The sequence below is a fragment of the Megascapheus bottae genome, chromosome 7 (assembly GCF_031878675.1).
Source record: "Megascapheus bottae isolate mThoBot1 chromosome 7, mThoBot2.hap1, whole genome shotgun sequence".
Classification (NCBI taxonomy): domain Eukaryota; kingdom Metazoa; phylum Chordata; class Mammalia; order Rodentia; family Geomyidae; genus Megascapheus; species Megascapheus bottae.
The window spans coordinates 73,543,167-73,570,918 of record NC_143515.1 but is presented as its reverse complement, the minus strand read 5'-3'; the positions used below and the strand labels follow the sequence as shown (position 1 = coordinate 73,570,918).

The 27,752-nt window shown below is 36.6% G+C and overlaps 1 protein-coding gene across 12 annotated transcripts in view; it reads right to left on the bottom strand.

Annotated features, from left to right (window-relative positions):
* Positions 1–27,752, bottom strand: part of Smc6 (structural maintenance of chromosomes 6) — a 101,851-nt gene that overhangs the window by 28,298 nt on the left and 45,801 nt on the right. For 7 of the 12 annotated variants that reach the window (XR_016536292.1, XR_016536293.1, XM_090337413.1 and 4 more), the window contains 16 exons: positions 21,446–21,588; positions 20,614–20,731; positions 19,773–19,917; positions 17,945–18,081; positions 17,351–17,412; positions 13,628–13,708; positions 12,089–12,190; positions 7,169–7,288; positions 6,983–7,081; positions 6,201–6,347; positions 3,907–3,995; positions 3,346–3,510; positions 2,369–2,547; positions 924–1,128; positions 580–694; positions 123–283 (listed from right to left, as the gene is read on the bottom strand). Coding sequence is in view for 10 of the 12 variants with exons in the window: in XM_090337413.1 (XP_090193539.1) it covers positions 123–283; positions 580–694; positions 924–1,128; positions 2,369–2,547; positions 3,346–3,510; positions 3,907–3,995; positions 6,201–6,347; positions 6,983–7,081; positions 7,169–7,288; positions 12,089–12,190; positions 13,628–13,708; positions 17,351–17,412; positions 17,945–18,081; positions 19,773–19,917; positions 20,614–20,731; positions 21,446–21,588 (2,068 nt within the window). In the remaining 2 variants the exon portion in view is untranslated. Of the gene's footprint in view, positions 1–122; positions 284–579; positions 695–923; positions 1,129–2,368; positions 2,548–3,345; positions 3,511–3,906; positions 3,996–6,200; positions 6,348–6,982; positions 7,082–7,168; positions 7,289–12,088; positions 12,191–13,627; positions 13,709–16,545; positions 16,701–17,350; positions 17,413–17,944; positions 18,082–19,772; positions 19,918–20,613; positions 20,732–21,445; positions 21,589–26,637; positions 26,723–27,491; positions 27,653–27,752 lie in introns of those variants that run through there. The other 5 variants (XM_090337416.1, XM_090337418.1, XM_090337414.1 and 2 more) reach the window with 5 other exon arrangements.

Genomic DNA, 27,752 nt, shown 5'->3' with positions numbered 1-27,752 from the left:
CTAACCCAAACAGAGACCAATTATAGTAAACCAGTGAAAGGAAACACCAACAGTGATATTAAAGAAACAAAACCCTAAAGGAAGCAGTGGAAAAATATAATAATGCTAAACTTGACTACAACCTTATTTCAGAATCCACATCTCTGCTTAGGAATTTAGGTCTTGTACTTTCAGATGAATAATAACGTCCTGAAAAAACTTGATCCCCATCAGCAGTAAAAGCTTCTCTACAATTTTTAGGTGGCTTTTGGGACTGCATTATTGCACGAGCTACAGAATTATTCTGAAAAAAAAGAAAAAAAAAGGAAAAATATGTTTAAAACAATGCCAAAGTATTTCCCATTGATACAATTTCAAACTATTTTTATTATTTTCAGACAATATACTCTTACTTAACATAAATACATTTCTGAAATTACTTCACAAAGAAAAGCTTAGAAATTATATTATTCCCTTGGGCAGAAAACATTAACCTAAAAGCTTTAATATTTTCCATATGAGGTAAAAAGAATAGCTTATTAATCATTCTATGATAACAAAGGCATAGTAATTATAGAACAGTCTTCCGTTGGGCCTTACTTTGATTAGCAGCACTGACTCAATGCCTCTCATGTCAATCAGGCTATTTGCAACAACTGCATTATCTATTTCTAAAGCTGTCAGAACTGTTGGATACTCTGGATGGTAAGCAGCCCTAGGAGATAAAAAAAAATTAAAATTTAATCATAAACATAAACCTCAGACATATAAAAGTTGTACAGTAAAATTATAAAATCCTTATGCCATACATCTACTTCCTTAACATGTAAGAACTTTTTTTACCCATCAGTACAAAAATGTATGGTTAACATTCAAAGCTATTAAACTTGTTCCAACACTGCATACGATTATGCAAAACAAGAAACGTTATATAATGTGATTACCTGTGTCTTACATCATACATCTCATTCCGAAATTCAGACACTATTATCTGTGGCCGAGAGGTCCCAGGTGGGTAGAACCTTTTCATCAGGGCCTGCAGTACTCGTTCATCAGAATGATTATGGCAACAGTAGGCCTGCAAAAGTCCTTTTAAACAAGATTCAATGGCCAAAGCAAGCTCAGGGTCTCTAGGATAAATGCAAGCTCCTAAATGTGACAAAAAAATTGTAAAAATGTTCATTACTATTTATTCACAAATATGAATTTTTAATAGTTCATAAGTGACTTTAATATGTTCATATAAAATAGTTAGAAAGACACTGCAGATCTTATTTTAACTGCATGGGAAATTCTCACATGGATCACTGGAAACAAAAGGGAGAAAACACTAAGTTTTGTGGGAAATAAAAAACAAAACTCATAAACATCAACAATACCTTTTCCATAAAATTTTACACAATTCCAAATTTTAAAGTGTTCTGCAATCAAGATAAATGATTTACAAATAAATTATTTTATATGAAGATAGTGTCAGAATTTTAGATTTTAGGAGGAAAACAAGACTCATTTATTGGTATAGATCATGGTATGCACACAAGCACATTTCAACTTAATGAAAAGGTATGTTACTGCCAAAGTCAACTTAAATATAAAATAAGAACAGTCATTTCTTAAAGGTTCTGGTGTGGCTGGCACAGTTGGCTCACGCCTGTAATCCTCCCTACTCAGGAGGCTGAGATCTGAGGATCAACGTTCAAAACCAGCCCAGGCACAAAAGGACCTGAGACTCTTATCTCCAATTAACCTCTAGAAAACAGGAAGTGAGGCTTGGCTCAAGGGTAAGGCAGTAGCCTTGAGCTGAAGAGCTCAGGGACAGCCACCAGCCCACCCGCCCAAAACAAAACAAAACAAAACAAAAAAATAAAACCAGGTTGGGGTGTTTATTTTTATGCCAATGTTCTTTGCTTTGTCTGATCAATCAGCATTTAAATCAGTTTGCATTTACTTGTTTGTTCAGGAAGAAAATATGAACCATATTATTAACTATATTATGTTTTCTTTTATAAAATTCTTTTTTGCCTGTTTTATGCTTTGAAATTATAAAAGGAAAATTAGGAAGCTTAAAGCAGATTTCTCATTATTTTTTAAAAAATGCATACAATCGGCCGGGAGTTTGGCCTAGTGGTTAAAGTGCTTGCCTAGCATGCAGGAAGACCCGGGTTCAATTCCTCGGTACCACATACATAGAAAAAAGCCAGAAGTGGTGCTGAGGCTCAAGTGGTAGAGCTCTAGCCTTGATAAAGTCCAAGGACAGTGCTCAGGCCCTGAGTCGAAGCCGAGGACTGGCAAAAAAAAAAAAAAAAAAATGCATACAATCCAACCCAGTCCACATCTTCCTATGAATAAGGGTTATGTTTATTATATCCTCACGAAAAGTAACAAATACCTAAAGGCCCTACAGGTTTATGGGTAAAATGTCCCCGTCTGTAAGCATCATCTATTGCTTCCAAAAGAGCTGGAACATGCAAGCCAAATCTTTTTATTCGATCAGTTTTACTATCTTTTAATTCTTTTAGTTGTCTCTGATTATAGTTCATTGCATGCTTCACATCCAATTCTTCTCTCCTGAAAAATGAAAGTAGAGAACCAAAATAGGCATGTAATAGGTATATAGAAAAGTTTAACTTTCATTTATTAGCATGCATACTAATAAAACAATCTATCTACCCAGAACTCATTATTTAAAAATACTTTTGTTACCAGATTCCTAGTTATTCAGGAGACTAAAGTTCAGGAAACAGTCAAGGCAAAAGAGTCAGACACTTATCTCCAAAATAACTAGCTAAAACCAGGGTTGAAGTATGGCTTAAGTGGAAGAATGTCAGCCAAACAAGAAACCTAAGCAATGTGAGGATGAGTTCAAACCTGAATAATGAAACAAAACAGACAAGTAATAATCTGGGAATTCCCAAATGACTCAAAAAGACTATGAAAATGCTTTGAAATGATCCCTTATTTGTATAAGAAATGAACCAAACAACAACAAAAAAGTATATTTTCAAATAAAAAAAAATGTTTTATAGTTGGGCTCTGCTGGCGCATGCCTGTAATTCTAGCTACTCAGGAGAGTGAGATCTGATAATCACAGTTCAAAGCCAGTCTGGGCACTAAATATGTAAGACTTATTTCCAATTAACCACCAGAAAACCAGAAGTGATGCTGTGGCTCAAGTGATAGAGTGATAGCACTAAGTTGAAGAACTCATTGACAAAGCCCAGGCCCACAGTTCAAGCCCCAAGACAGACCAAAAAAACAAAACAAAAAACAAAACAAAACAACAACTAAAAACAAGTATGTTTTATAAGCAGCAAAACTACATGGTATTCAAATCACTAAATAAGTTTTAGATGATTCTGAACTTACCTAAGTCTGGTATGTTCTTCTTTGTACTTCTCTATGGCTTGCTGGAATTGTTCAATTTCCTGATTGACTGAATTTTCTTGATCCTGTAAAGACTTCACTTTCTCTTTTAACCAACAGATCTTTTTTTGCCTCTCCAGTCGCTCAGGTTCCAAGGACTGATCACTACTAACAGTAAATAATAAAGTAGAAAAATGTCAAATTAAGGAAAAAAATCCCTGAAAAAGCATAAACCAGTATGTAATTTCATTAATACAAGAGACATATTATGGACCAGGAGTTTGGCCTAGTGGTAGAGTGCTTGCCTAGCATGCACGAAGACCCAGGCTCGATTCCTCGGTACCACATACATAGAAAAAAAAAAAAAAAGCCAGAAATGGTGCTGAGGCTCAAGTGGTAGAGCTCTAGCCTTGAGGAAGTCCAAGGACAGTGCTCAGGCCCTGAGCTCAAGCCCAGGACTGGCAAAAAGAAAAAAAAAAAAAAAGAGAGACATATTACTACACGACACTAAAGTTACTTATGACAAAATAAGGTATTGTGAAAATTGTATAGTAACTCTCTTACCTTTTCTTTAGCTCTTCAATTCTTTTACAGAGCTGTTCATCATCTTTTCTTAATGCTTTATATTCATTTAGTGACCGGTTATACAAAACCTAACAAAAAATTAGAAGTATGTTAGTAATCTAAAAAAATCAAATGCCCTGTTCAATTCCCTTTTGGGCTAATTTCCAAAATCAGAGGCTGCATTATGTACAGAAATACGATTTTATAAGTATTTATCTGAAACCTCTACATTTTTTATTAATTTACTTTATTGCTATTATCTCCACCCTCCAGTTGCACAGATAGTTTACTTTCACAGATGTCCAGTGAGTTACATAGCTGCACCTTTTCACCCTTTTCCCCTCAAGTTCTATACTCTCCCTCCAATTCTCCTAAAGACATACACTTGAATATACCATATATAAGAAAAAGGCAGAATCATCAAAAAAAATAAAAATGTAAAAACTAAAAATATTGAAATAAAAAGAGATATCTTGTTTCCATATCTTGGAGTTTGTTTATATATATATATATATATATATATATATACATACACACATATATACATATATATATAATTTTGTTAATATGAAGAGGTACATAGGCACTATGCCTTTGAGTTTCTCAAGAATATCTTCATATAAGCTGGGAGTCTGGCCTAGTGGGAGGAGTCCTTGCCTAGCATACACAAAGACCTAGGTTCAATTCCTGGGTATCAAAAATAAATAGAAAAGGCTGGAAGTGGTGCTATGGCTTAAGTGGTAGAGCTCTACCCTTGAGAAAGCCCAAGGACATTGCTCAGGCCCTGAGTTCAAGCCCAGGACTGGCAAAAAAAAAAAAAAAAATCCTCTTATAGCTTCACTGTATATGACTAGCTAAACTCCTGTATAACCTATCATGTTCCAGTGCATTTTAAATCTAATTTCTATGTATTAGAGAGAGCATGTACCATTTGCCTTTACTAGGCTTACCTCATGTAACATTTGTTCTAATTCTATTCATTCCCCTGGGAATGACTTTTTTTTTTTTTTTTTTTTTTTGCCATTCCTGGATTTGAGCTCAGGGTCTGAGCACTGTCCTTGGACTTCCTCAAGGCTAGAGCTCTACCACTTGAGCCTCAGCACCACTTCCGGCTTTTTTCTATGAATGTGGGACCGAGGAATCAAACCCAGATCTTTATGCATGCTAGGCAAGCACTCTACCACTGGGCCAAATTCCCAGCCGAATGACATTATTTTTATTCTTTCTAACAGCTGTGTAAAAGTCCACTGTGTACAGGTAGCATATTTTCTGGACCCATTCATCTGTTGTCGGCATCCGGGCTGTTCCTTGGCTATTGTGAACAGTTCAACAATGGACCTATCATAGATGTATAGGTGTCTTTACCATATCCTGAGGCACATGATATTTAAGGTAGATGGCCCAGGAGAGGTATGGCTGGGTTGTAGGTTTTTGAAGAAACCTCCAGACTGTTGTCTAGAGTGGTTGTACTAGTTGACATTCCAACCAACAGTGCAATAGAGATTTCCCACATCCCCACCTACAAATGATGTTCAAATTCACAACGCTGGCCAATGTAACCAGGATGAGATGGAATTTCAAGAGTTGTTCTTGATTTGCACTACCTTTATGGCCAGGGATGATGAATATTTCTTCAACTGTGTCTCTGCCATAAAAACCTCATCTTCTGAGATGTCTCGTCTCAGCTCCTCACCCATTTAGTGCCTGGTTTATTAGGTCCTGGAAAGACTAGTTTCTTGAGCTCCCTGTATATATTGTACAGTATGCCTTTGTCTGATATACTGCTGGTTAAGATCTTCTCTCAGCCTGTTGGATATCTTTCTAGTTTAGTAACTATGTCTTAAGCTGTGCATACACTTTTTATTTTGATGTATTCTCACTTGTCAAGTCTTTCTTCTATCTGTTATGCCCCCGGGACTCTTTTCAAGTTTCTACCTTCACCTATAATTTCTAATATTTCTCTTATTCTCTCTTGCAGTAGTTTCAAAGTTTTTGATCTGATGTTCAGGTCTCTGATCCACTTTGAATTGCTATTAGTGCGTGACGAAGAATAGGGATCCACTTTTAGTTTTCCCACTGCATGTCTTTGGCTCCCTAATCAAATATCAGATAATTTTATTTTATGGTTTTATTTCTGTGAAACCCTGATTTTTTTTTTAAAGAATGAAAGCACTCAGTTTAAGCCAAGATAAGTCACTACTTTAAAAATATATTACCTTACAGAGAAGGCCAAGTAATACCGTCTTTATATTTACTATGAAGTTTGTAATGTTCAGGTTTAGCGTCTCTCTTACCTCAGCTTCATTGAAAGTTCTTTTCTTTGCAGTGAGATCGGCTTTCAATGCCATACATTCTGGAGCTCGTGCATTTGTCTCTTGACTAATCTTTTCTAATTTATCTTGAATATCTTTATACTTATTTTCTGCATCATTCAGTCTGACCTTTAACAAAATAACATTATTGAAATGTATTTTCTTTCTATGAGAGAAAAAATTTAATTATATATCCCTATAATAAATGTAATAAATTACATAAAATACTAAGATATAATTTAATCTACACACATATTAAGTTATCCTTTGAGGTTACAAAGACCTAACAGAAAGTTTCTCATTCCCAATCTAAGTCTATAGGAAAATAATATATGATCAAATTTGCATATAGTTCACCCTGGAAGCACTTGGAAGGCAGGCCAGAAGAAAAAATTAGAGATCTGAGACAATACAGTAATGTAGAACAAAAATTTTAAGGGACCATATATTTAATTCCCTGTCACAGAAAATCTGGCTTCCAGGTCCTAAAACCCAATTCCCTTCAAGTTCCCTTAACATTACTCTACATTACTCTAATTGACTATTATTCTAGTACTCCTGTATTTCTCAATGAATTGAGGAGTAAAATTTTATATTCTGGTATGTCGTCAGAAACAAACTCCCACCACCCATAAGATGCTACCCTAGCATCAACCCTTCTACTCATAGACTAGTCTAAAATATTGTTATAAAATCATTCATGGACTAATATCACAATCTCATGATTTAAGCCACCACTTCTGTATAAAAAGGAACTAAACTACCTGTTGTTCTTCCATTTTTCTATTGAGTCTAGCAGCACGATCTTCTCCAATTTTGATATTATCTCTAATAGCATTCAGTTGCTTTTCGATTTCATTGACCTAAAATGAAATTATATGGCAAATTATTAAGACTAATAGTGATCAAATATTGCTAAATGTTATAAACTACTAAGAAAGTGAAATTACCACTGCCCAAGCCATTTCATGTTTCAAATACTCTAGGTTAGTCTTCATTGAACTTAAACCAGCAATACTTTGAAAACGTTCTTCTTTCTCCAAACACTGGCGCTTTAGTTCAGTGAGTCGCTTAAAAGGAAAAAAAAAAGGATACATTTCTTAGTAACACTGATTTTTAAAAGTTTTGTATATCTAAGATAATGCCAAAACCAAATGCAATAATTTTGGTAATATCTGCACTACAAAAGAGCCAACTGTTCTTCAAAGAACTGCAAAGGAATTAATGGCTCAAAATGACACAATTCCATAAACTCATTGTACCACTTTTCTTTTTATTCTCTGTCTGAGACACAGACCTGTTTTTAAGGAAAATGTATAGGTAGAATTCAGTATCTAACACAAAGATAACATAATGGTCAGAAAAAATTTATAACCAAAAATCAAACAAGTTATAGTTTTTATATCTAATGTTTTATAATTTATCTTAAAAAAAAAACAAGTATTAAGTATGCCAGAACAAACTGCATGTACAGAATTATGCATAGAGTCTCTTCGGCTTCACTCATATTTTTCATATTAAACAAGAACTTAAATCTATAGATCTTAATTTTGTCTTCTAGATGTAATTTACTTTCCCTTTCTCCAAGATTATTTTAATCAATTTTTATTCTGTATGAACCTCAAACGTACCTTCATTCTCCACTCATTTTCTCTTGCTTCAGATACAGAAACCCTCAGATGGAAACCTTTCTACCTTCTAACAATCTTAGGTACAAATCTAGGGCTGCTGTCTCTACCTGAAGCTACAAAGCAGCTTCCATACCCTGCTGTATATATTGGACCTTTGTCTCCCTACTGCCTTTCAAAGGTCTAAAACCATAGATTTTTCATCCCATCTTTTTATGTTTGTTTCCAGCTTCACTCATTCCTATGCTTTAGTCTATATTTCCAACTTATGAGCAAAACGATTACCCATTTGTCCAATGAGAGTTATCTGGGCTGACTCCACATATCTTGGCTATGGTGAATAGTGCTGCAGTGAACATAGTTACGGTGGTGGCTTTACTGCATCCTGGTTTGTACTTTGGGCAAGTTGAGGATGGAATTACTGGATCATAGGGTAGTTCTATAGTTAATATTTTGAACAACCTCCATACTGCTTTACAGAATGGTTGAAGATGTTTACATTCCCACCAACTGTGCATAACAGTTCTCTTTTGACCACATCCAACAAGATTCTATTACTGTTTTCTTAATAATGGCAACTCTAAGGTGAGGTAGCATCTTAGTGTTATTTTGATTTGCTTTTCCTTTAGAGTTAGAGCCTGCTAAGGACTTCTTTGTGTTTACTGGCCATTTTTACTTTTTGGAGAATTTTTTTTAGCTCATTAGCCCACTGAATAATTGGGTGGGTTGTTGATTCTGAGAGTTTTTTAAGTACTCTGTATATTCTGGATATTGTACCATTAGCTGGTGTGTAGCTGGCAAAAATCTCCCGTTCTATAGGCTGTCTTTTCATGTTTTTGGTGTTTGTTGGCTACGTCCAACAATCTACGTTCTATGTTCTGAAATGCAGAGATATTTTTAGTTTGATTCTATCCCATTTATCACATCTTTCTTTTGATTTGCTGTGCTTCTGGATTTTTCCTCCAAAAAGCTTTCCTGTACCAAGAGAAACATTAAGATGTTTCTCCTACTCTGTCTTGTACTAGTTTCATGGTACAGATATTACATTGAGGTCTTTGAACCATTTTGAATTGATGCTGGTGCAAGGTGATAAGGATCCGGTTTCGATTTTCTGCACATTTAGCATTGCCAAGGTATGGATACAGACACCTCTCTCTCTCTCTCTCTTTTTTTTTTGCCACTCAGGGCCTGAGCACTGTCCTTGGGCTTTCTCAAGGCTAGCGCTCTACCACTGGAGCCACAGCACCATTTCCAGCCTTTTTCTATGTATGTGGTACCAAGGCATCGGACCCAGGTCTTCGAGTAGGCGAGGCAAGCACTCTACCACTAGGCCAAACTCCGGGCCACCAAATAACTCTTAATGGACAAGTGGATTATAATTATTGGAATGGTATGTATATACAAAGGAATTTTACTCATCCATTAAAATGAATGAACCTTGTATAATTTGTAAAGAGATGTAAAAATCTAGAAAAACTTATGTTTAGTGATGACAGGTCTAGAAAGACAAGTTGCATGTTTTCCCTCATGCGCAAGCTAGAATTAACTCACAAATTTATAAAGATGTTGGATGGTATGCAAGTGGATCCAAATGTATGAACCAAAATATGGTCCAATCAAGGGAGAACTTGTACTGTAAATTCTTAGAAAGACAAAGTCAAAGTTCAATGAAATAAAGACCAGGAAGTACATACTTAAAAAGGGTGAGCTGCGCTCAAGGGAAGGAGGGAAGATACAATAAGAGGAGGTGGGGGAAAATGAAGTCAAGAATTCCATGAATGGCATACAAAGTTAAGTGAGGGAAAGGGTAGGATGGGATGAATGAGTGAAAATGTTGACAGGGCGACCCTGATCAAGATGCATCGTATTCATAAACCACTTCCTTAAGTGGGAAGTCCTTTGTAAAACTACTTAAAAAGAAGGTAATATGTAAGTACCTAAAAGAAGTCCTTTAAACATTTGCATTTGTATTTCCAAAGCATTTAATTTTGTAACAAGTGTAAAAATATACTAAAATAATTCAGAAAACACATACATATTAAAAAATTAGCCATCCCTTGACCGTATCTCCTCCTCTACGCATTCTTTCCATTCCAAATAAGTTTTAAGAAAATTATCTCTAGCTTGTCCCATTCCCTCATGTTTTCCAGCCTCAGAAACTGACTCCTACTTCTACTTTTAAAACCTATCTTGCTAGTTACTTCAGAAGATTTTGTTATTCAGTATCTTGTGTTTTGTCAAGTCTTGTGAATGTGACAACTTCCCTTTCAATTCCTCTTGACTTTGATTCTACCATTTAAGACCATTTCTGATTGGGACTGCATTTCCCATGAATTAAGTTATTCCTGGACTTAGATAATAAGAACATTTTGACAACTCATAAATTTTTAATCAAGGCCAGACTTCACTTCTGTATTCTGACCTCATCTATTTAACCTCCCTCCCCCTCCACTTACATATAGTATGAGCTCCTTAGAGTTACTGAAGAATAATTCAGGAAAAAAGGAAAAGAGGGGAGGGAGGATTTTATTCAGTTTTGTACAAACCTAAATCTGTAATTCCTTTACTGGTTGTTAGGTCAGATGGGAGAATAGCCCCTCCTCCTTTCTTCACAGGCCTGTTACCAGTCAACAACTGACAGTTAATCACCTTACTGTGAGTCAGCAAAGGATCCTAGGTTCTGGAGGTCACTTCCACATCTGCTGTGGTCCCACCTTTTCCTACATAATCCAGATTAATGTGAGTCCCCCTTTTTTCCTCTCCATCCACCTCCAAACGTGTCCATCTTACCTTGTGAGGGCCCCCCAAAAAAACATTTCTACCTGAATCATGAGGTGGATGTCCTTTCCGGCTAGTTTCTAGAAGTTCTTTGAATACTACCACATTAATACAGATGCGAAAGAATAATATGTGCAAAATCAAAAAATAAGTATGCTGGTGTTTGGTATTTGAGTTTTTACTTAGTGAATTACACATCTACATACATGTATAAGAAATATACATTTCTTATAAGCAGAAGTACAAGGGTCAGGGTGATCTAATAAATTTGATATTCAAACCTGCATTCTATCCTAAAGCTAAAATGTTGCAAAAGACTCTAGAGATCTTTGAACAAAGCAGTAAGATACAGACTGATGTAGAACTGGTGGAAGAGCTGTAATATAAGCCTTATTATTTGGAAGTATCTGGTTAGACAGAAAGCTGGATCTTAATAAATGTAAAGACAAACAGTTGTAAACCATGATTGGTGACAGTACTGCCAAGTAGCTAAGTACTAATGTGACAGCTGCCACCAAGTTACCATTCCTTAAAGAATGCTAACATTTTGCTCATGTAATGAGTCAACCACTGCATGTCATTACAATTCCATCTTATGTTTAAGATCAACCTGCAGCTTATACTTTATTAACCCAACAAAACTGATTCTTTGCATTATTTTCAAATTACATTAGAATTTAATATAGCTTAATCTGGAAATACTCATCTATCAAGATTAAATAACGTAATACAGTTCAATAGAGGAAGACACACCCATCATTACAAAAACAACTGCTAAATGAAGTAAATTAGAAAGCAAATACCATATATGTCAGAGGGGTTCTGGCAGGGGAGAGGGGAGGAGCAGACGTGAAAGGTAGGCACTCTTACTACTGAATGACACCTGTAACCCTGACTTTTGCTGCTCACTTTTGGGATGTGTATAACTTTCTGCATGGGCGTAAGCCTGGACACAATCAACCTAGCTATGTTAGGCTTAGGATGAAGCTCACTTAACAGGCACAAGGACAGTGCATCCAGCTCTTGGTTTGGAAGGGGTAAAGAATTTTTCTTCTCACTGGTCTCAAATCATATGCCTCTCAATATTAGCTCACAAACACTAACATGATAGTCATGTTCTACTAACATGATTACATTCATAGCCCCTGGCAACTTTTTAGATTTGAGGTCCCCTCCCCCCAAATAAGTGTTTTCTGGCTAACTTTTCCAGGACTGGTCTCTAAGCACTCAGTACCCTTCTAGCTTCATCTCTCAAGTAGCTAGGACCACATACCAAGCTTGCTTTACAAAGAGAACCTCAATGAGTTTTGCCCAGGCTGACATCAAGCCAATAAGTTCCTGTTTCTGCCTTAGCTAGGATTATAGATGTGTACTTCATTCAGCCTAAGGAAGGTAATTTTATGATACAATTACCATGCTCTGGAAATTTGCTTCATCTCACAAAGTTATATGCTATTTACAAACCTCTTCGCCTTGATTTATCTGCTCCTTTGTTCTTTCTTTTGTCTCCATAATGTATGAATAATCTTCCTTCATCTGTTCCAGTTGTGTTGCTTTCATGAAGAACTTTATTAATAAAAAGAAAAAAAAAACAAAAGTTTTAAACTTCCATGGATCTGTAAAAACTAAAGACAAATTTGATTCCTGACTAGTCCCACATGTAGAAAAAGATTTTAAAAAACAAGTATGCACACAAAAACAGCTATGTTCACATCTACATGTTAATGGGCTACTGTTCATACTTCAGCAAGTCCTGTGTGTGAGAGTAAATATAATTTTGAAAGCTCATGTGAATAAAATTTTCCATCTTTTTTTTTTTTTTTTTTTTTTGGCCAGTCCTGGGCTTTTAGCTCAGGGACTGATCACTGTCCTTGGACTTTCTCAAGGTTTGAGCTCTACCACTTGAGCCTCAGCACCACTTCCAGCTTTTTTCTATGCATGTGGTACCAAGGAATCGAACCCAGGTCTTTGTGCATGGTAGGCAAGCCCTCTACCACTAGGCCAAACTCCCAGCCCACAAAAATTTTCCATCTTTTAAGTAAAACAAATGGCACTATTATCCTCAAAAGTAGTAAGTTGTACTTTTTTTTTTTTCTGCCAGTCCCAGGGCCTGAGCACTGTCCTTGGGCTTTCTCAAGGCTAGAGCTCTACCACTTGAGACACAGCACCAATAAGTTGTAATTTTTTTTTAAACAGGAAGTATTAAAACTTATTCAAAAGGCTATTATCTCTTCTCTTCCCCTCCCCAATTGCCTCTCTCTCTGTTGCTTTGGCTGCTTGCATATTATCTGCATTCTACTAAAGGCATGATTCTAGTCAGACATTTTGTCAGTCAATTGGAGATGCAATCTCATGGAAATTTCTGATCAGGCTCCCTATGAACCACAATCCTCCATATTTCAACATACAATGTAACCAGAAGTAGTTAACTTTTAAATTCTTAAGCAGTTTAAAATTTTAAAATTATTATTCAATAATTATTCAATTGCTCCTTTTTATTTCCTTAAAGATTATTATTTTAAAAAATTATTTGTTCTTTCACTGGACACTGGTTGTTCTTGCTTATAGTCCTAGATATTCAGGAGGCTGAGATCTGAAGATTGTGGTTCAAAGTCAGACCAGGCAGAAAGTATGTAAGACTCCAGTGTTTATCTCCAGTCAACCACTCTGACACTGGAAGTGGAGTTGTGGTTTGAAGTGGTAGAGGACTAGTTTTAAACAAAAAAGCTTAGGGACAGTGCCCAGGCCCTATATTCAAGTTCCGCAACAACAGCAGCAGCAGCAATACTCTATTCTTTACTAAAAGACAAAAAACAAAATCAAAGACCTGACAAGAAAAGTATTTACATATCTTATTTAGCAAGCTTCTATTTATACAATATCATCTTAAATATATAATTTTGACAAAAAAGAGATCTCAGCAATTACTATGTAGGTATGAGTAATGTTTGGTACATATCTGTATGGGGGGAGTTGATTTGTATTTGCTCTGGTATCTCTTACTTTGTATTTGTCTCCCTCATTTTTAGACTGTAAAAACTGCTTGCTCATCTCTTGTGTTAAAACAGATACTGGGTTATCCACCTGAAACAAATTTAAAAATAAAAATATCATTTCTTAATATTTCATCTTAGTACCCTCAAGAAAAACAAATACACATAATTGACATAGGGTGGAAAATTTCATGATACCAACACAAATGAAAGTCACATTACATTTTATCATTGCAGAGGGACAAGATGGAGAACTCTCAAGTTCTCCATTGTATTAGAAGGGTTTTTATTTCCATCAAGATTAGTCTTATGCCACAGGGATCACAGGACAGCTGCATGGGAATAGATCCGGAAGAAAAGTCAGCTGTCTTACAGTTCTTGTTGTACTACTCTGTCCCACTAAGTTTAGTGAGCTTCTCCAACTACACACAATTCAGTTACCATTAACCAGAATTATAATAAAAAATTTTTTCTTACTACTCTGATTTCAGATCTCGTGTGTGTGTGTGTGTGTGTGTGTGTGTGTGTGTGTGTTCCCCCCCCCACCACTAAAGAATCTAAAACTAATAGAAATAATATAGCATTTTTTCTGGAGAAAAAGTCATCTAGAATAAGTCACTACTTTAACTACCTGACTAGTAAGGTGAAACTATTAAAGAACAGCTGAAAATATGTTTTTTAAGAGGAAAACCATTTGTTTCAAAACCATTCAGGGTCATGAATCAATTGTCTTTAATTTGATGACAAAGCAATTTATATGCTAAAAAAAACCCTCCTTCACAGGTAAGAGATTATACAAGAAAAGCACAAATGGAAGTTAACTGTTTAGAACTCTTCACTTTTACTTTATGTAAAACACAGATTATGTAACACTGCTAAACCATGAACTAATTTCTTTTAAATAAAATGGTGCACTATTCTAAGATAATGAAAAGCATTTAAGTAAATAAAGAAATCTTTACAAAAATCTTAAACAAATGACATAATTACATAAAGAAATCATCAGACATATTACTTTGTTTTAATTTTACAGATTTTGCCACATTTTTTTTTTTTAATCAGTCCTGGGGCTTAGACTCAGGACTGAGCACTGTCCTTCTTGGACTTTTCCTCAAGGCCAGTACTCTACCACTTGAGCCATAGCAATACTTCCCACTTTTTCTGTGTATGTGATACCAAGGAATCAAACCCAGGGCTTCATGTATGCTAGGCAAGCACTCTACCACTAGGCTACACTCCTGGCCCCTCTGCAATATATTTTTTATAATGCCCCCTGAAACATTAGTTTCACATTTTATCTGGATACTTGAGAGTAAGATTTTACTCATATTAGCTTTATTATAAGATAGTTTAATCACAATTAATCACTTTATCAATATTTGTCTTTCTCTATAACACTTCGATTGTATCTGAAATTAGGTTTTTAGTCCCTATGCTATTCCTAGGGTTATGTAAGAATTTTGTAGCTTTACATCTCAATACCTTGGAATACAGAGCAAACTTATGAGAAAAGGCAACACAAGAGAAACAATCAGATACTTCAAGAAAAATTTAAATACCCTTCTCTGTACTAATTACTTCAGGTCAGCACAAGTGAAAAGAAACTTGCTATCCACACATAAAATTTAAAATTCTAGTATTCACATTAAAAATAAAACTGCTGGGTGCAGAGACTCATGTCTGTAATCCTAGCTACTCAGGAGGCTGAGATCTGAGGATCAAGGTTCAAAGCCAGCCGGACACAAAAGGACTTGAGACTCATATCTCTAATTAACCTCTAGAAAATGGGAAGTGAGGCTTGGCTGAAGGGTAGGGTGGTAGCCTTGAGCTGAAGAGCTCAGGTTCAGCGCCCAGGCTGAGTTCAAGTCCCATGACCCACCCCCCCCAAAAAGAATCTGCAAAATTTTACTTATGTATACCAATTTACTATAGCAAAAATGCCATGTTTAATCATTAAAAAGATAATTGAGCTATACTTCCTTTCATTAAGTCATCAAAGTCTACTACTTGCATTCCAGAGTATCTCAATTTAAGTCAATCACCTTGAGTACTGAGCATCTATTTGAGGGTAGAAGCTACCATATTGGATTTTATTAACCCCAAATTCTTTTTTTTGATTAGAGAACTCAAGTCTTTATCTATGGTTTAACAATAACAATGCAAGAAGGGAACTAAATGATGGTAATAAATGCCAAATATTTCAAGAGAGAATACACAGGTTTTTAATTTTTGAGGCTATAAGAATACACAGAAATGGGCTTTATTCAACTTTCCACAAAATGGAAACTTTCTAATGAATAGTTATTTAAATGAGAAGTCCTTTCAAGTTCTTGATGCAGGACCACCATCAGGTAGCGATCCCCACAGGACAAGCATGGACTATGTCACTATGCTGGATGCCCTCTGAAGATTATCCCAACACCAACAATTCCATTTGGGCTTTTGGATTCTTTTTAATGAAATGTTGTGGTTCTAGTCTGAAATGTATTTGCTCTATTACCTGTTTGACCTTGTTTCAGTCTTGTCTTAGAACCTGTGTTGGCCGAAATGGAAGTCCAATCCACAGGTTTTTTTTCTCCTTAAATAAAGATTAGAACAACCTTAATCTTAATTTTTCACTTACACATTTTGAATGGTTTAAGGGCCCTGAGGCAAATGGCTACCCCATCACAGAGCATTGATTCAGGGTATTTCTACTATCCACTATGTTCTAGATGGGTTTTTTCCTAATCAAACTTGGAGAAAGTCACAACTGCTAATTGTTCTTTTACTTCAATAATTAGTTTTAGTATTTTTAATCCTGGGATAGGTACATAGACAGCATAGCAAAATGAAACAAAGATCCAACCCAGACTCTTAACAAAAACCACACCTACACACCCTTAGGTGCAAATTTATTTATTTTTTTTCTGACTTCCAGTTTCTCACCTGCAAAACAAAGGATCTGAAGCACAAGATCTCTAAAGATAATTCCAGGGTTAATGTTAGAGGACTACACATTCCTCATTTCAATTAATTCAGCCGAAGTATCTTAACAGAAAGGACTCAAACCTTGTCTCTTGCAAGTGTGATCAATAACTTCAAAGTACATAAAGAAATGTGTCTCTTTTCAGAGTAATGTTCTTCCTTCAAGAATTACCTGGTGTTTTGAATGCAGAAGAAAGCAAAGAAATTCTACAGCCTTATCAACATAAATTTTAGCACATAATAGACTAGGTGTTCTTTACTGCTATATCAAATTAAAGGTACTATATTAAACATTAAACTTCATGCTGATGTCAGGTATGGTGTGATTCACACCTGTAATCCCAGCTACCTGAGAGATGGACATAGGAGTATTTGTACAAGATCAGCCTGGGCAAAAGTTTGGTCAGAGTCTACCCCAAAGAACTAAATATTGCATGCTTTTAATACTACCAGTTACTTGGAAAGTTGAGGGAAGAGAATTACTAAGGCCAGCCCTGTGTAAAAATACATGAAAATAGACTGAGCATAATACATGGCTCAAGTAATGGAGCCACCCCCCTACCTCCGCCCCGAATAAAAAGAAAAAAAGAAAATCATGTTAAACTGGTAAACTTTAAAGAGCTCCACTAAAACTTACAATACAACCATTCTTCTGCTAGTCTATGCACAAGACCATATTTTAACTGTTTATATGCCACATGCAAAACCACACCAAAAAAAATTTGTATTAACTTAAAAAATTTTTTAATAAATCAAACAGCCTTACCTGAATGTTAAAGTGATCAAGAATTGCAACCAGCTCTTCTTTCTTAGTAGAAACTATATTGCCTATTTGTAAGAAACATAAAATGACCAGATTGCTTCTAGAGCAATAACACAGGAAAAAAATGTACAATTACTTACAAAATATACCTACAAATTATTTTCCATTGTGTCAATGAAAGGTATCACCTATTTTATAAGAATCTGAATGAACTAGTCAACAGGAGTATATGGAGTAAGGAAAGAAAATGTCATGTGCAGTTAAGAACCTATTTCTTCTTGCAGCTAACCATTTTACTTTGTTTCTCACCAATCCTTTTTCCAATTACTCTAAACCTGAACCGCCTTTCTTTTTGTCTTTTTGCTACCTCTCTATAGAAATCATAAAAAGGAAAGGTGGTTTGAAGTTGAGAACAAAATATCACAGTCTGTATCAAACGCATCTAAATTCTGCTCATCACAGCATTACACCCAGAAAGTCCCTTTAAACAATCCGATTCGTTACAAAGAAAGTGGTTTCAAGTATCTGGAAAAAAGTGCCCTTTAAGTGAGTATTTTAGGCTTTACTAATATTTTTATATGAAATGAAAACACAAACCAGATCCACTTTTTAGTTTGTAAGAGCGGCCTCCATCCACGCTGATGTGCTGCTGTACCACTATGGTGTCCCCATACACATTTGCCCTGTAGGCATCATCTCCTCTGTTCCGTAATGTTATCGAGATGTCTGCTGAGCTAATAAAACAATGAGATTGAGCTAAGTCACAAAGATAAAGTGCAATTGTAACAGTAGGTTATGATTTTCAAAATTGCTAAATTCACTTGAAAATGAGCTTTTCATTGAAGGTTGATGGCATAGTCTCCTAAAAAAAACTGTTAAAAGATACTGTGTTTGACAATGTTGCGTTTAATAAAATGCAATCGATTCTGTGCAAAAAGGCAATATCACATTAAAACAAAAAAAAACATTGAATTGTAGCTGTTTCACATCATGTAGATGAGTTATATATTTTACAATAAAGATTGGATCAACATTACATTGTTGATGGCTCTGAATTAAATAAAACATCATGGTAACAGTAGACCTTTCAACATGCAGGACACAGTAATGATTTTTCTAAGATTAGAATTAAAAAAAGAAACTCATTTTTCAAAACAAAGAAATTTTCATTTTTCAATCAATACTTGAGAGTTAAAAAATGAAATATCTCATATCAGGAAATATAAACTAGGAAAGGGAAGAGAGATGGTTCTATGGGCTCAGAAGTAATTTATCTATGTATCTTTTCTTCTCTTAGAAGGAATTTGGCAATCTTCTGAACAATATGCATGAAGCTGGCAATCCTGACTCACATCCTATTCAGGATAGATTTTTGAACAGTAATATGGGAAGAAATTAAACAGATGTAACAGTTATAGAAAAGGAAAGGCTACTACAATAAGTAAATGCATATTGGTATTAATAGTCAGCATTTCTAAAATTCTAGGCATTGAACACATGGTGTAATCATACACTATGAAAGAATACAATGGAATTTAGGGCCTTAATTGTAATAAGGGACAAGGATTCTTTCAGTAGCATATGATGATGCAATATGAAGAATAAAGAGGTACTGAAGCTGTAGCTCAGAGATAGAACCTGAGAAAGCAAGAGAACGAGCAAGACCAAGAGTGAGAGAGAGAAAATAAGTTTGTATAGATGTGTTATGGGAGGAAGGCAAGACAACAGCAGAATTAGCAAAAAGAAAGAGAATCAGAAGGAAAGGAGAGAAATCAGCCTCGAAAACTGTTAATAAGCAAAAGTAACAAGTCCACAACGATTAGACTGGACTACTAATATAGCTATATAAAGACAATTCACAAACATATACGTGTGTGTGTGTGTGTGTGTGTGTGTGTAAAGCCAAGTCCTCAATCAGTGGATAAGAAATGATTTGTGGGTGGGGGGAGGGCAATGGGACCAAGACATGTGGAAGGGTATCAATGTATGTGAATTAATGCACCTTCTATCTGGCAAATATCATGTTACCCTTTTATTAAATACAATAAAAAATAAATAAATAAGAAAAAAAAAAAAAAAGAAATGATTTGTGGGGTTGGGAGCATGGTCCAGTGGTAGAGTGCTCACCTAGCCAGCATGAAGCCCTGGGTTCGACTCCTCGGTACCACATACATAGAAAAAAGCTGGAAGTGGTGCTGTGGCTCAAGTGGTAGAATGCTAACGTTAAGCAAAAGAAGCTCAGAGACAGTGCCCAGGCCCTTAGCCTAAGCCCCAAGAGTGGCCAAAAAAAAAAAAAAAAAGGAGGAAAAGAAGAAAGAAAGAGAGAGAGAGAGAGAGAGAGAGAGAAAGAAAGAAAGAAAGAAAGAAAGAAAGAAAGAAAGAAAGAAAGAAAGAAAGAAACTAAAGTACATAAGAAATCACTTACTTTTGTCCATCTTTCACAAAACCTTTTAAAGAGGATCCTCTATTGGTAGCAATTGCTTTTCCACCAAGACCGACTATGAGAGCTGTAAGGACTGCACTCTTCCCACCTAAAGAAACAGGTGTTGAAATATTTATAAGGCTGACATCTATAAAATAAAAATTTATAAATTCATATTATTTTCTGCCAGGTTAATATTTAAAATCATTAATATTTAATTGAATAATATTTTTAATTGTGCCTTTAAAGAATCAAACTCCTAAACATATGCAATGAGCAATCTGCCTGGAACATCTCAGTTTTGTTACAAATGAGACCTACATAATCTATCATTTCATTTGAGCACAAACACCATCTATACGTATAGCTTTCATAAATTACAAGGGAAAGAGTCATTTCAAACTGGATTCTGGAGATAGTTCATTTGCATTCTACTACAATTTTTATTTTACTTGAAACACAAGGATGTCTTGATTTCAATGAGTCATCTTTTTATGGCATGGATTTTAAAGTAAGAAGTTTCCAGGCACATGCCTAACTCCTAGCTACTCAATAGGCTGAGGTAGAAGCTCAACTGAGCTCAGTAGATGAAAGTCAGAGCAATAACAAACAACAAAATAGCAAGAGCCTGTCTCAAAAAAAAAAAAGGTTCATTTGTGGGAGTCAATCCCTATTACTTAAATAACATTAAGAATTAATTTAATATTTTAAGTGTAAACTGACAACAAATACAAGAATATTCAGAACCACAAGTTAAAGGCCAAATATTAACCCATTTCAAAAAGCTCATACATTGCAATCTCAAACTTAAAAAAAATAAAATAAAGAGGAACAAAACACTTACTTCCATTGTTGCCAACAACAAAATTGACATTAGAACCAAATTTAAAAGGCCCCAGCATGGAATGGCACATGAAGTTCCTCAGCTGAATGCTCTCTATGATTCCAACTTCTGCTGCAGTCTATTAATAAAATAACAGTGGAATAAAAGACATAAATCTGACCAATTCCCTCATTATCATATGAGCATTTGTGACCAAAGGCCAAAGTCCTGACAGATATTTTTATAAGCACAAGCATCCATTTAGCAGCCCCATTACGGTTATGCTCTATACATATATCACTCAATAACCACCCCAACACCTTACCCACTAGTTTGTTCTCCCTTTTTATAACATTATCATTTCATAAATTTTTTTTATTATGAGTTATAGAAGGGTTATATTATATTCACCAGATAGAAGGTGCATAATCATTGTTTTAAAGAAACAAATTGAACCATGCTTTTGATGCCTGGGGTCTTTGATTATAAAACTTTCAAATCGGGGCCGGGAGTTTGGCCTAGTGGTTAAAGTGCTTGCCTAGCATGCACGAAGGCCCGGGTTCGATTCCTTGGTACAACATACATAGAAAAAAGCTGGAAGTGGTGCTAAGGCTCAAGTGGTAGAGCTCTAATCTTGAGAAAGTCAAAGGACAGTGCTCAGGCCCTGAGCTCAAGCCCAGGACGGGCAAAAAAAAAGATAAAATAAAACTTCCAAATCAACCAGAAGTTATTTTACCTCAGCTCTTTAAAAAGTATATTGCTTTTTTCCTGATAATTTTAATTGATAAAGTAGACAAAATAGATACAAAAAACAAACCAATTGAAACCTAGAATTTTAAAATTCTGCACTTACCAAAGTAGAGGTACCATTAGTGAAAGAAACTGTACATTCATCTTCATCACCATCTTTTTCTAAATCCTCCAATTCTTCTTGTCTTGGTCTTTTTGCATTTTCAGGAGACAAGAAATTTTCTTCCTTTCTTTTGGCCATCAGGTCTGAAAAAGTGTCATAGAAACAATGAAGTAAATTGAGTATGATTACATAATAAAGATTAATCTTAACAAGATAAATCACAGTTTATTAAATTTTAAGTAGTAGGTCCACTAATTTTGACTTTAAAAAGTATATTAAAGCCCTCCACCATGAATGGGGGAAAAATGGCAAGAAATTAAAAACGCTGGAAAGACTTTCCCCTAAAGCCTCCACACAGAAGCACTTGGGAGACTCAAGTTGAAATTTTAATTTTCACATGAGCAATATAATAAAATTTGTGATGCCTTTAACAAGTGTCATGTAGACAGGTGTCAGTGGCTCACACTTGTACCCTAGCAACTCAGGAGGCTGAGACCTGAGGATTGTGGTAAGAAACCAGCCCAGAAGCAGGGTGCAGCAGCTCACACCTATAATCTGGATGAGATCTGAGGATGGTAGTTGACAGCCAGCCTGGGCACTAAAAAGTCCATGGGACTCTTATCTCCAATTAACCACCAGGAAAAAAACAAAAAAACAAAAAAACAAATGGTGCTGTGGCTCAAGAGGTAGGGTGATATCCTTGAGCTGAAGAGCTCAGGGACAACGCCCAGGCCCAGAGTTTGAGTCCCACAAACAACAACAACAACAACAACAAAAGAAACCAGCCCAGGCAGGAAAAGTCCTTCAGATTCTTATCTCTAATTAATTAACCACAGAAAACTCTAGAAGTAGTGCTGTGGCTCAAAGTGGTAAAGTGCTAGCTAGCCTGATTTTGAGGGAAAAACTCAGAGACAGCACCCAGGCACTGAGCCCCACAACTAATCAAAAGAAGAAGAAAAAAATGTGTCACATAATTCATCTGCAGTAGCTGATTTTACTTCAGCTATTCGTAGCCCTGAATGCTTTAATTCCTAAATTTACAAAAGGTAAAATATTTTATTTCTGAAACAGTCTCTTCTGGTTGCTTAGATCTATTTAGTAGAAATGGCACAGTGCCTCCCAAGATTACTCCAGAGTACTATGTCTATAAGTTATGTACAGAAAATCAAGATTTGATTTTTTAAATTATTTCCATCAAGAAGCCTATTTTACTGGTATAAATTAGTTACAAAGAAAGAGGTTTCCTTGTCATATCACCAAAAGTTTCATACTGTATCTCAATGGCTCTCACCCCTTTCATCATACTTGCTGCACTCTTCCCTCCAAGACAAAAGCATCTCCAGTAGGTTTCCTGTTTCCATTTTCAGTGTCTCTTTTGATAGTATTCAATCTTTTTTATTCTCCTCCAAACTTGAGCACCTCCCACTAGTCCCCACCCACCCAGAATCTGTTTCTTTCCCCTCCTCCATCTACACTGCTCTCATATAGACTTGAATGTGCTAACTATTCATACTCCATTCTCTTTTTTCCCTCATCTTCCTGAGCAGCCCAAAGAACATACTGAAGTAGTACTGCATCATGCTAGTTATTTCTCTGTTCTCTAGATAATCCACCTTGTCTAGTTTCTAATAAACTATAAAATGTAAATTTAAAAACTACAGGGGCACCAAAGAATTTCTGTTTATATTTACCATTAGAAATTAAACCTAAAAAACCTGAAAACATACGAAAGTATATACTCCATCCATCAATGACATTCATCATGTCATGTAGCCTCTAGAAACTATATTATACTCACATGAAAAGTTTCAAGAATCCTTGTACCACATGTTGCAAAATGCAAAAGATACATAAATCCTTGAAATAGTGCCACAAATTATAAAGCATACATACCTAACAAGTAATAAGGTTAGACCAGTGGGGAAGCTATTTGTGGACTACCAAGTCTGATCCAAGGACCAGCAAGCAGCACCTCCTCTATGTTCTGGGTACTTCTAATATAGAAGTATCAGGCCACATCCTACAGCTAATAAATTAGAATCTACACAAGACTGCAAAAACTTTGAAAACTGACAGAACATACTAAGGAACTTGGGTTTCATTCTATACTGAGGTCAATAAAGAACCTATATACATAAACTGCCATTTAAAGAATACACTAATTTAGGTATCTAACCTAAATACCCTTCCTGAGAACTATATAACTATACAGTCACAACTATATAACACAATTTCTTTTTCAGCAAATTAACAAAAGAATCAATGTATAATAATGTATTCAGCTTGTTGCTACTTTAAATTACCCAAATACTCTCAGACCATTATTCTCCCAGCAACACTTTCTTCTGTTTCAGCCATTTTTTATTACTCTCTTATCAATTACACAGCAGTAAGTAATCACAGAAGAGCAAAGAAACTATTATTTTCTGGTTTGTACAACAATGAATGTCTTTTCAGGCACTGTTTTAATTAACACATGACCTCAAGGCAGGAATTCAACCATTGTAAACCCATTAAACCATCAGAATAGAAAGCAATTTTTCAAGTAAAATTAGTTGGAAGGGAGATGCACTACACTAAGTATAATAGGGTTCTAACAAAAAAAATGTGAAATTCTATACTGCACAGAAGATAATACTCTCAAATACTCCATGATGACAATGTTTTGATTTGCTGGGCAGAGCTTAAGGATACTGATTTGCTACTCCAATACCCAAGGTAACTTTTACCTAACAAATACTGAAGGTCCCACCTTTGAAAATAACCACACTGCACACAGTGGTGCAAGTTTGTAATTCAAGCACAAGGAAAGGGTGAGGGTTTCTTAAGACAGGTGATAGTAAGCTGGACATCAGCCTGGGCTATAAAGGGGGAGACTGTCTCAAAACGACAGCAACATAATAGTAGTAACAAAAGAAACAAAAACACAGGCATCACTTTGTAAAATGCATTAAGAATTAGATAAGGTTAAAATAGTAAAGCTGTTATCAATCAGATATAAAGACATAAGTAGATGTAAAAAGTGTTAAAATATTCTGTAATAAACAAGAAAGCTTCTCTGGAATTTTCAATATCTTGATAAAGCTCTATACAGTTTCTGATATTTACTTATTTGCAATAAAAATAAGGAGCATATCACTTATTACAGTAAGCAAATTCATCACCTGAAGATCACCAATTAAAAAAAAAAAAAAAAAAAAAAAAAAAAACATGGCTAGTGGCTCATGCCTATAATCCCACCTGAGGGGGCGCAGCTTTTGAGGATCAAGGTTCAAAGCCAGCCCAGGCAGAAAATCTGGAGTTGCAGCTCCAGTACAAGTGGTAAAGTAACAGTCTGGAGCAAAAAAGTCAAGGAAAAATGCAAGACCCCAGACTGCTAGATCCTGAGCTCAAGACCTAGTACAGGCGCATACACACATGCACACATGCACACACACACACACACAAATTAATACTTTAGGGACTGTAGCTTATGAATACACATGAAATTAAGAGATCATATGAATTAAAAATTCATAGCTGAGGGATTACTGCAGGTCATAGACACACTGGATATTTTAGAGATACAATATGAACCTATTACTGCCACCCAGAAGCTGTAGTAGAGTCCCAATTCCACTCTTAAAATAAGACATTTTCATTAAGCAACCTCATTGTTAATATATTGAATTAAGTACACTATAGTGTATTTTGAAATCAAATGAAATAAAGAGGAAAATGTTAACTTCATAGATCAAAATATGTAAGATTAGCAAACTGAAGTATGAAGTTTAACTGGTAATCAGATTAACATTCCAACATGTGTTGAACACAATCTCAGTGATCTCAACAGAGTAAACAGAAGAAAGAGTGTCAGTGAAGACTAGTTTCTACACCATACAGGTATACTAGTTTCTATACCATACAGGTCAGAAGACTGGCAATATTAGGGATAAACAACAGAGAGGAAATCAAAAGATCTTTAAAGGCTAAAATTGGGTAAAACTCCAGACCAACAGAATAACACATGAAGGGTTTTTCTAAAAACTCCTATGATGTTCAACATCCGTTTAAGTAATACCCCCTTTTTGCAAGGGAAATTAGGTTTAGGGCAAAGACATGAACTTATGCAAAAAACCACAATTTAGGGAAACCTAGCAATGCAGGTTAAACAAAAAGTCAACCTTTAATGTCCAAATTCCTGATTGGTAAAATACTGAGTTTTAATTATTCATAGTCAGTAAAAATGGCTACTAATCTGTTCTTTATCTTAGATGTCATTTATTAAAGCTACAAAAAAATTTCATGTGTCCTTTCAAATGTTCATATTAAAGCCAATCAAAACACTGGCCTGTTTCATAAAATTTCATTTTGTATTTTACCTTCTTGATTAATTCTACCTGTCATTATATACAGAGCAGGTAGGCAAGGAGTGGGGATAAATAAGTTTTATTTGAAGACACTTGCACACCTAGGATACTGAACTAAACCAGTGAGGTAGGGATAGTAAAAACTCTTCTGCAACATAAGTGGCTTAGGAAGTGAAGGAAAGACTACCAATAATTACAACTTGTTAACTAAGGAAAAAATGTTAGGAAAGAGGTAACTCATTTTAGTAGCAAATAAAAACATATTATCATTAGTACAGCTTAAGTGATGCTTGACCTGAGTTTCAGCTAGACTTAGATTTGTGTACATAAACTGTGGCACTTTATTATTTCTCAAATACAATGCATATACTTGTGGTAAATTTTTGTTATTTATAAATTCCAAATAATAAATTAAGTACTTTCAGATGGGGGTAAGTTCACTGGAGATTGGACCCATGGTTTTTAGCAAAATCAGCAAGTACTCGACCACTGAATCCTCCCAGTGAGGTGGCCCAAATGTATTGATTAATTTTCTTAACAAAGTAAGTCTAAGTTTAGACCCGTTTTACATAAAATTTTTCAGACTTGGTACCCGGCAAACTTTAATATTTCCTTTGCACTTTTTTTTTTTGGCTAGGCTCACTAATTACAGATGGGAATTACATATCTAAGAATTCCAACTCTATATAATAGAATATTACATACTTAAGAATCCAGGGACTTAGGAACTGTTAGGGAAAGAGATGGAACTACTGCCAACAGCCAGACAGACACCTGCTTCTGTCTGATTTTTTTTTAAGCAAAAATAAAGGGAGGGGGGGCTCTTCACTTTTCTGTACTTACAGTCCTTTCAGGCGAGGAAACTCGGAACACACACATTCCCACATTTAAAATAAATCTAAGCAGGAATCTTATCTTGCACCATCTCCACACTCCTTGGAACGAGCTGCAGGATGCTGTTCGTGGCATACGGTATACCAGCAGTCTCTTTAAAACAAAAAGTCCGGGACTCTTGACTTTTCCTCCGATGGATATACGCAAGACTGACTAGCTTAATCTTTGATTGACTGTACGGCTCGCGGTGGCCCGTCTCCGGGGTTCAAGCCCCAGGGAGCTGTTCTTTCTAGGGAGGATCACACAATTCCCTCAAACCCTACGTGTGTATGGCTCCTGGAATCCTGCCACTCCCCCCGGGTCCTACTTTCCCAGTCCCGGAAGAGTTTCTGCCCCGGTTCGCTGCTGGTGTGGTAACTTCCAGGGGAGAAGATGCCGTGGACGGAGAGGACAGATCCGATGAGGAGGGAGAGGCAGCTAAGAAGGTAGAGGGAAAACGAACCGAGGGGCAAACCGAACCCCTGTGGAGATCAATCGGTGCGATCCTCCAGCCTGGCTCCCCCGTGAATCCCGACTGGAGTCCGGGCGCGACGAGGGGACCCCCCCCCCCGGGAACCGCGACCACCCCGCTTCCCAGGCGGGCCTCGGCCCCGCCCGGACCCCGCGGGCTCCCCGCCCTCGCCCCGCCGCCTGGGGACACGCGAGGGCGCGTCCGGCCCGGACCACCAACTTTCCCGGGCGTGAAGGTCCCCGCCCGCCCCGCGCTCGTGGGGCGGCCCGGGGCTCCCGTGACCGGCCGGGGAGGCGGGGAGTGGAGAACCACGGGCTTCGCCGAGGCTCGGACCCCGGAGCCCTCGTCGTACCTCCACCGAATCGCCGTCTCCTACGGGAACCCCGCCGGCGGGGCTGCGGCGACGGGCGGCGAGCGCCACCGGAGACGGGAATCCCGGCCTCGGCCGACCGCCGCGGGCCGGGGCGGAGAACCGAGCAACGGACGACCCGAAGGGAAGGCGGGAGCCCGGACGCCCTGCGCCCGCCGCGGACGCTGCGCGCCTGCGCCCCCGCCCGCTCCGCTCGCGGACTTAGCCCGCGCGTGCGCGCTCCGGGGATTTCGCGCCACTTTA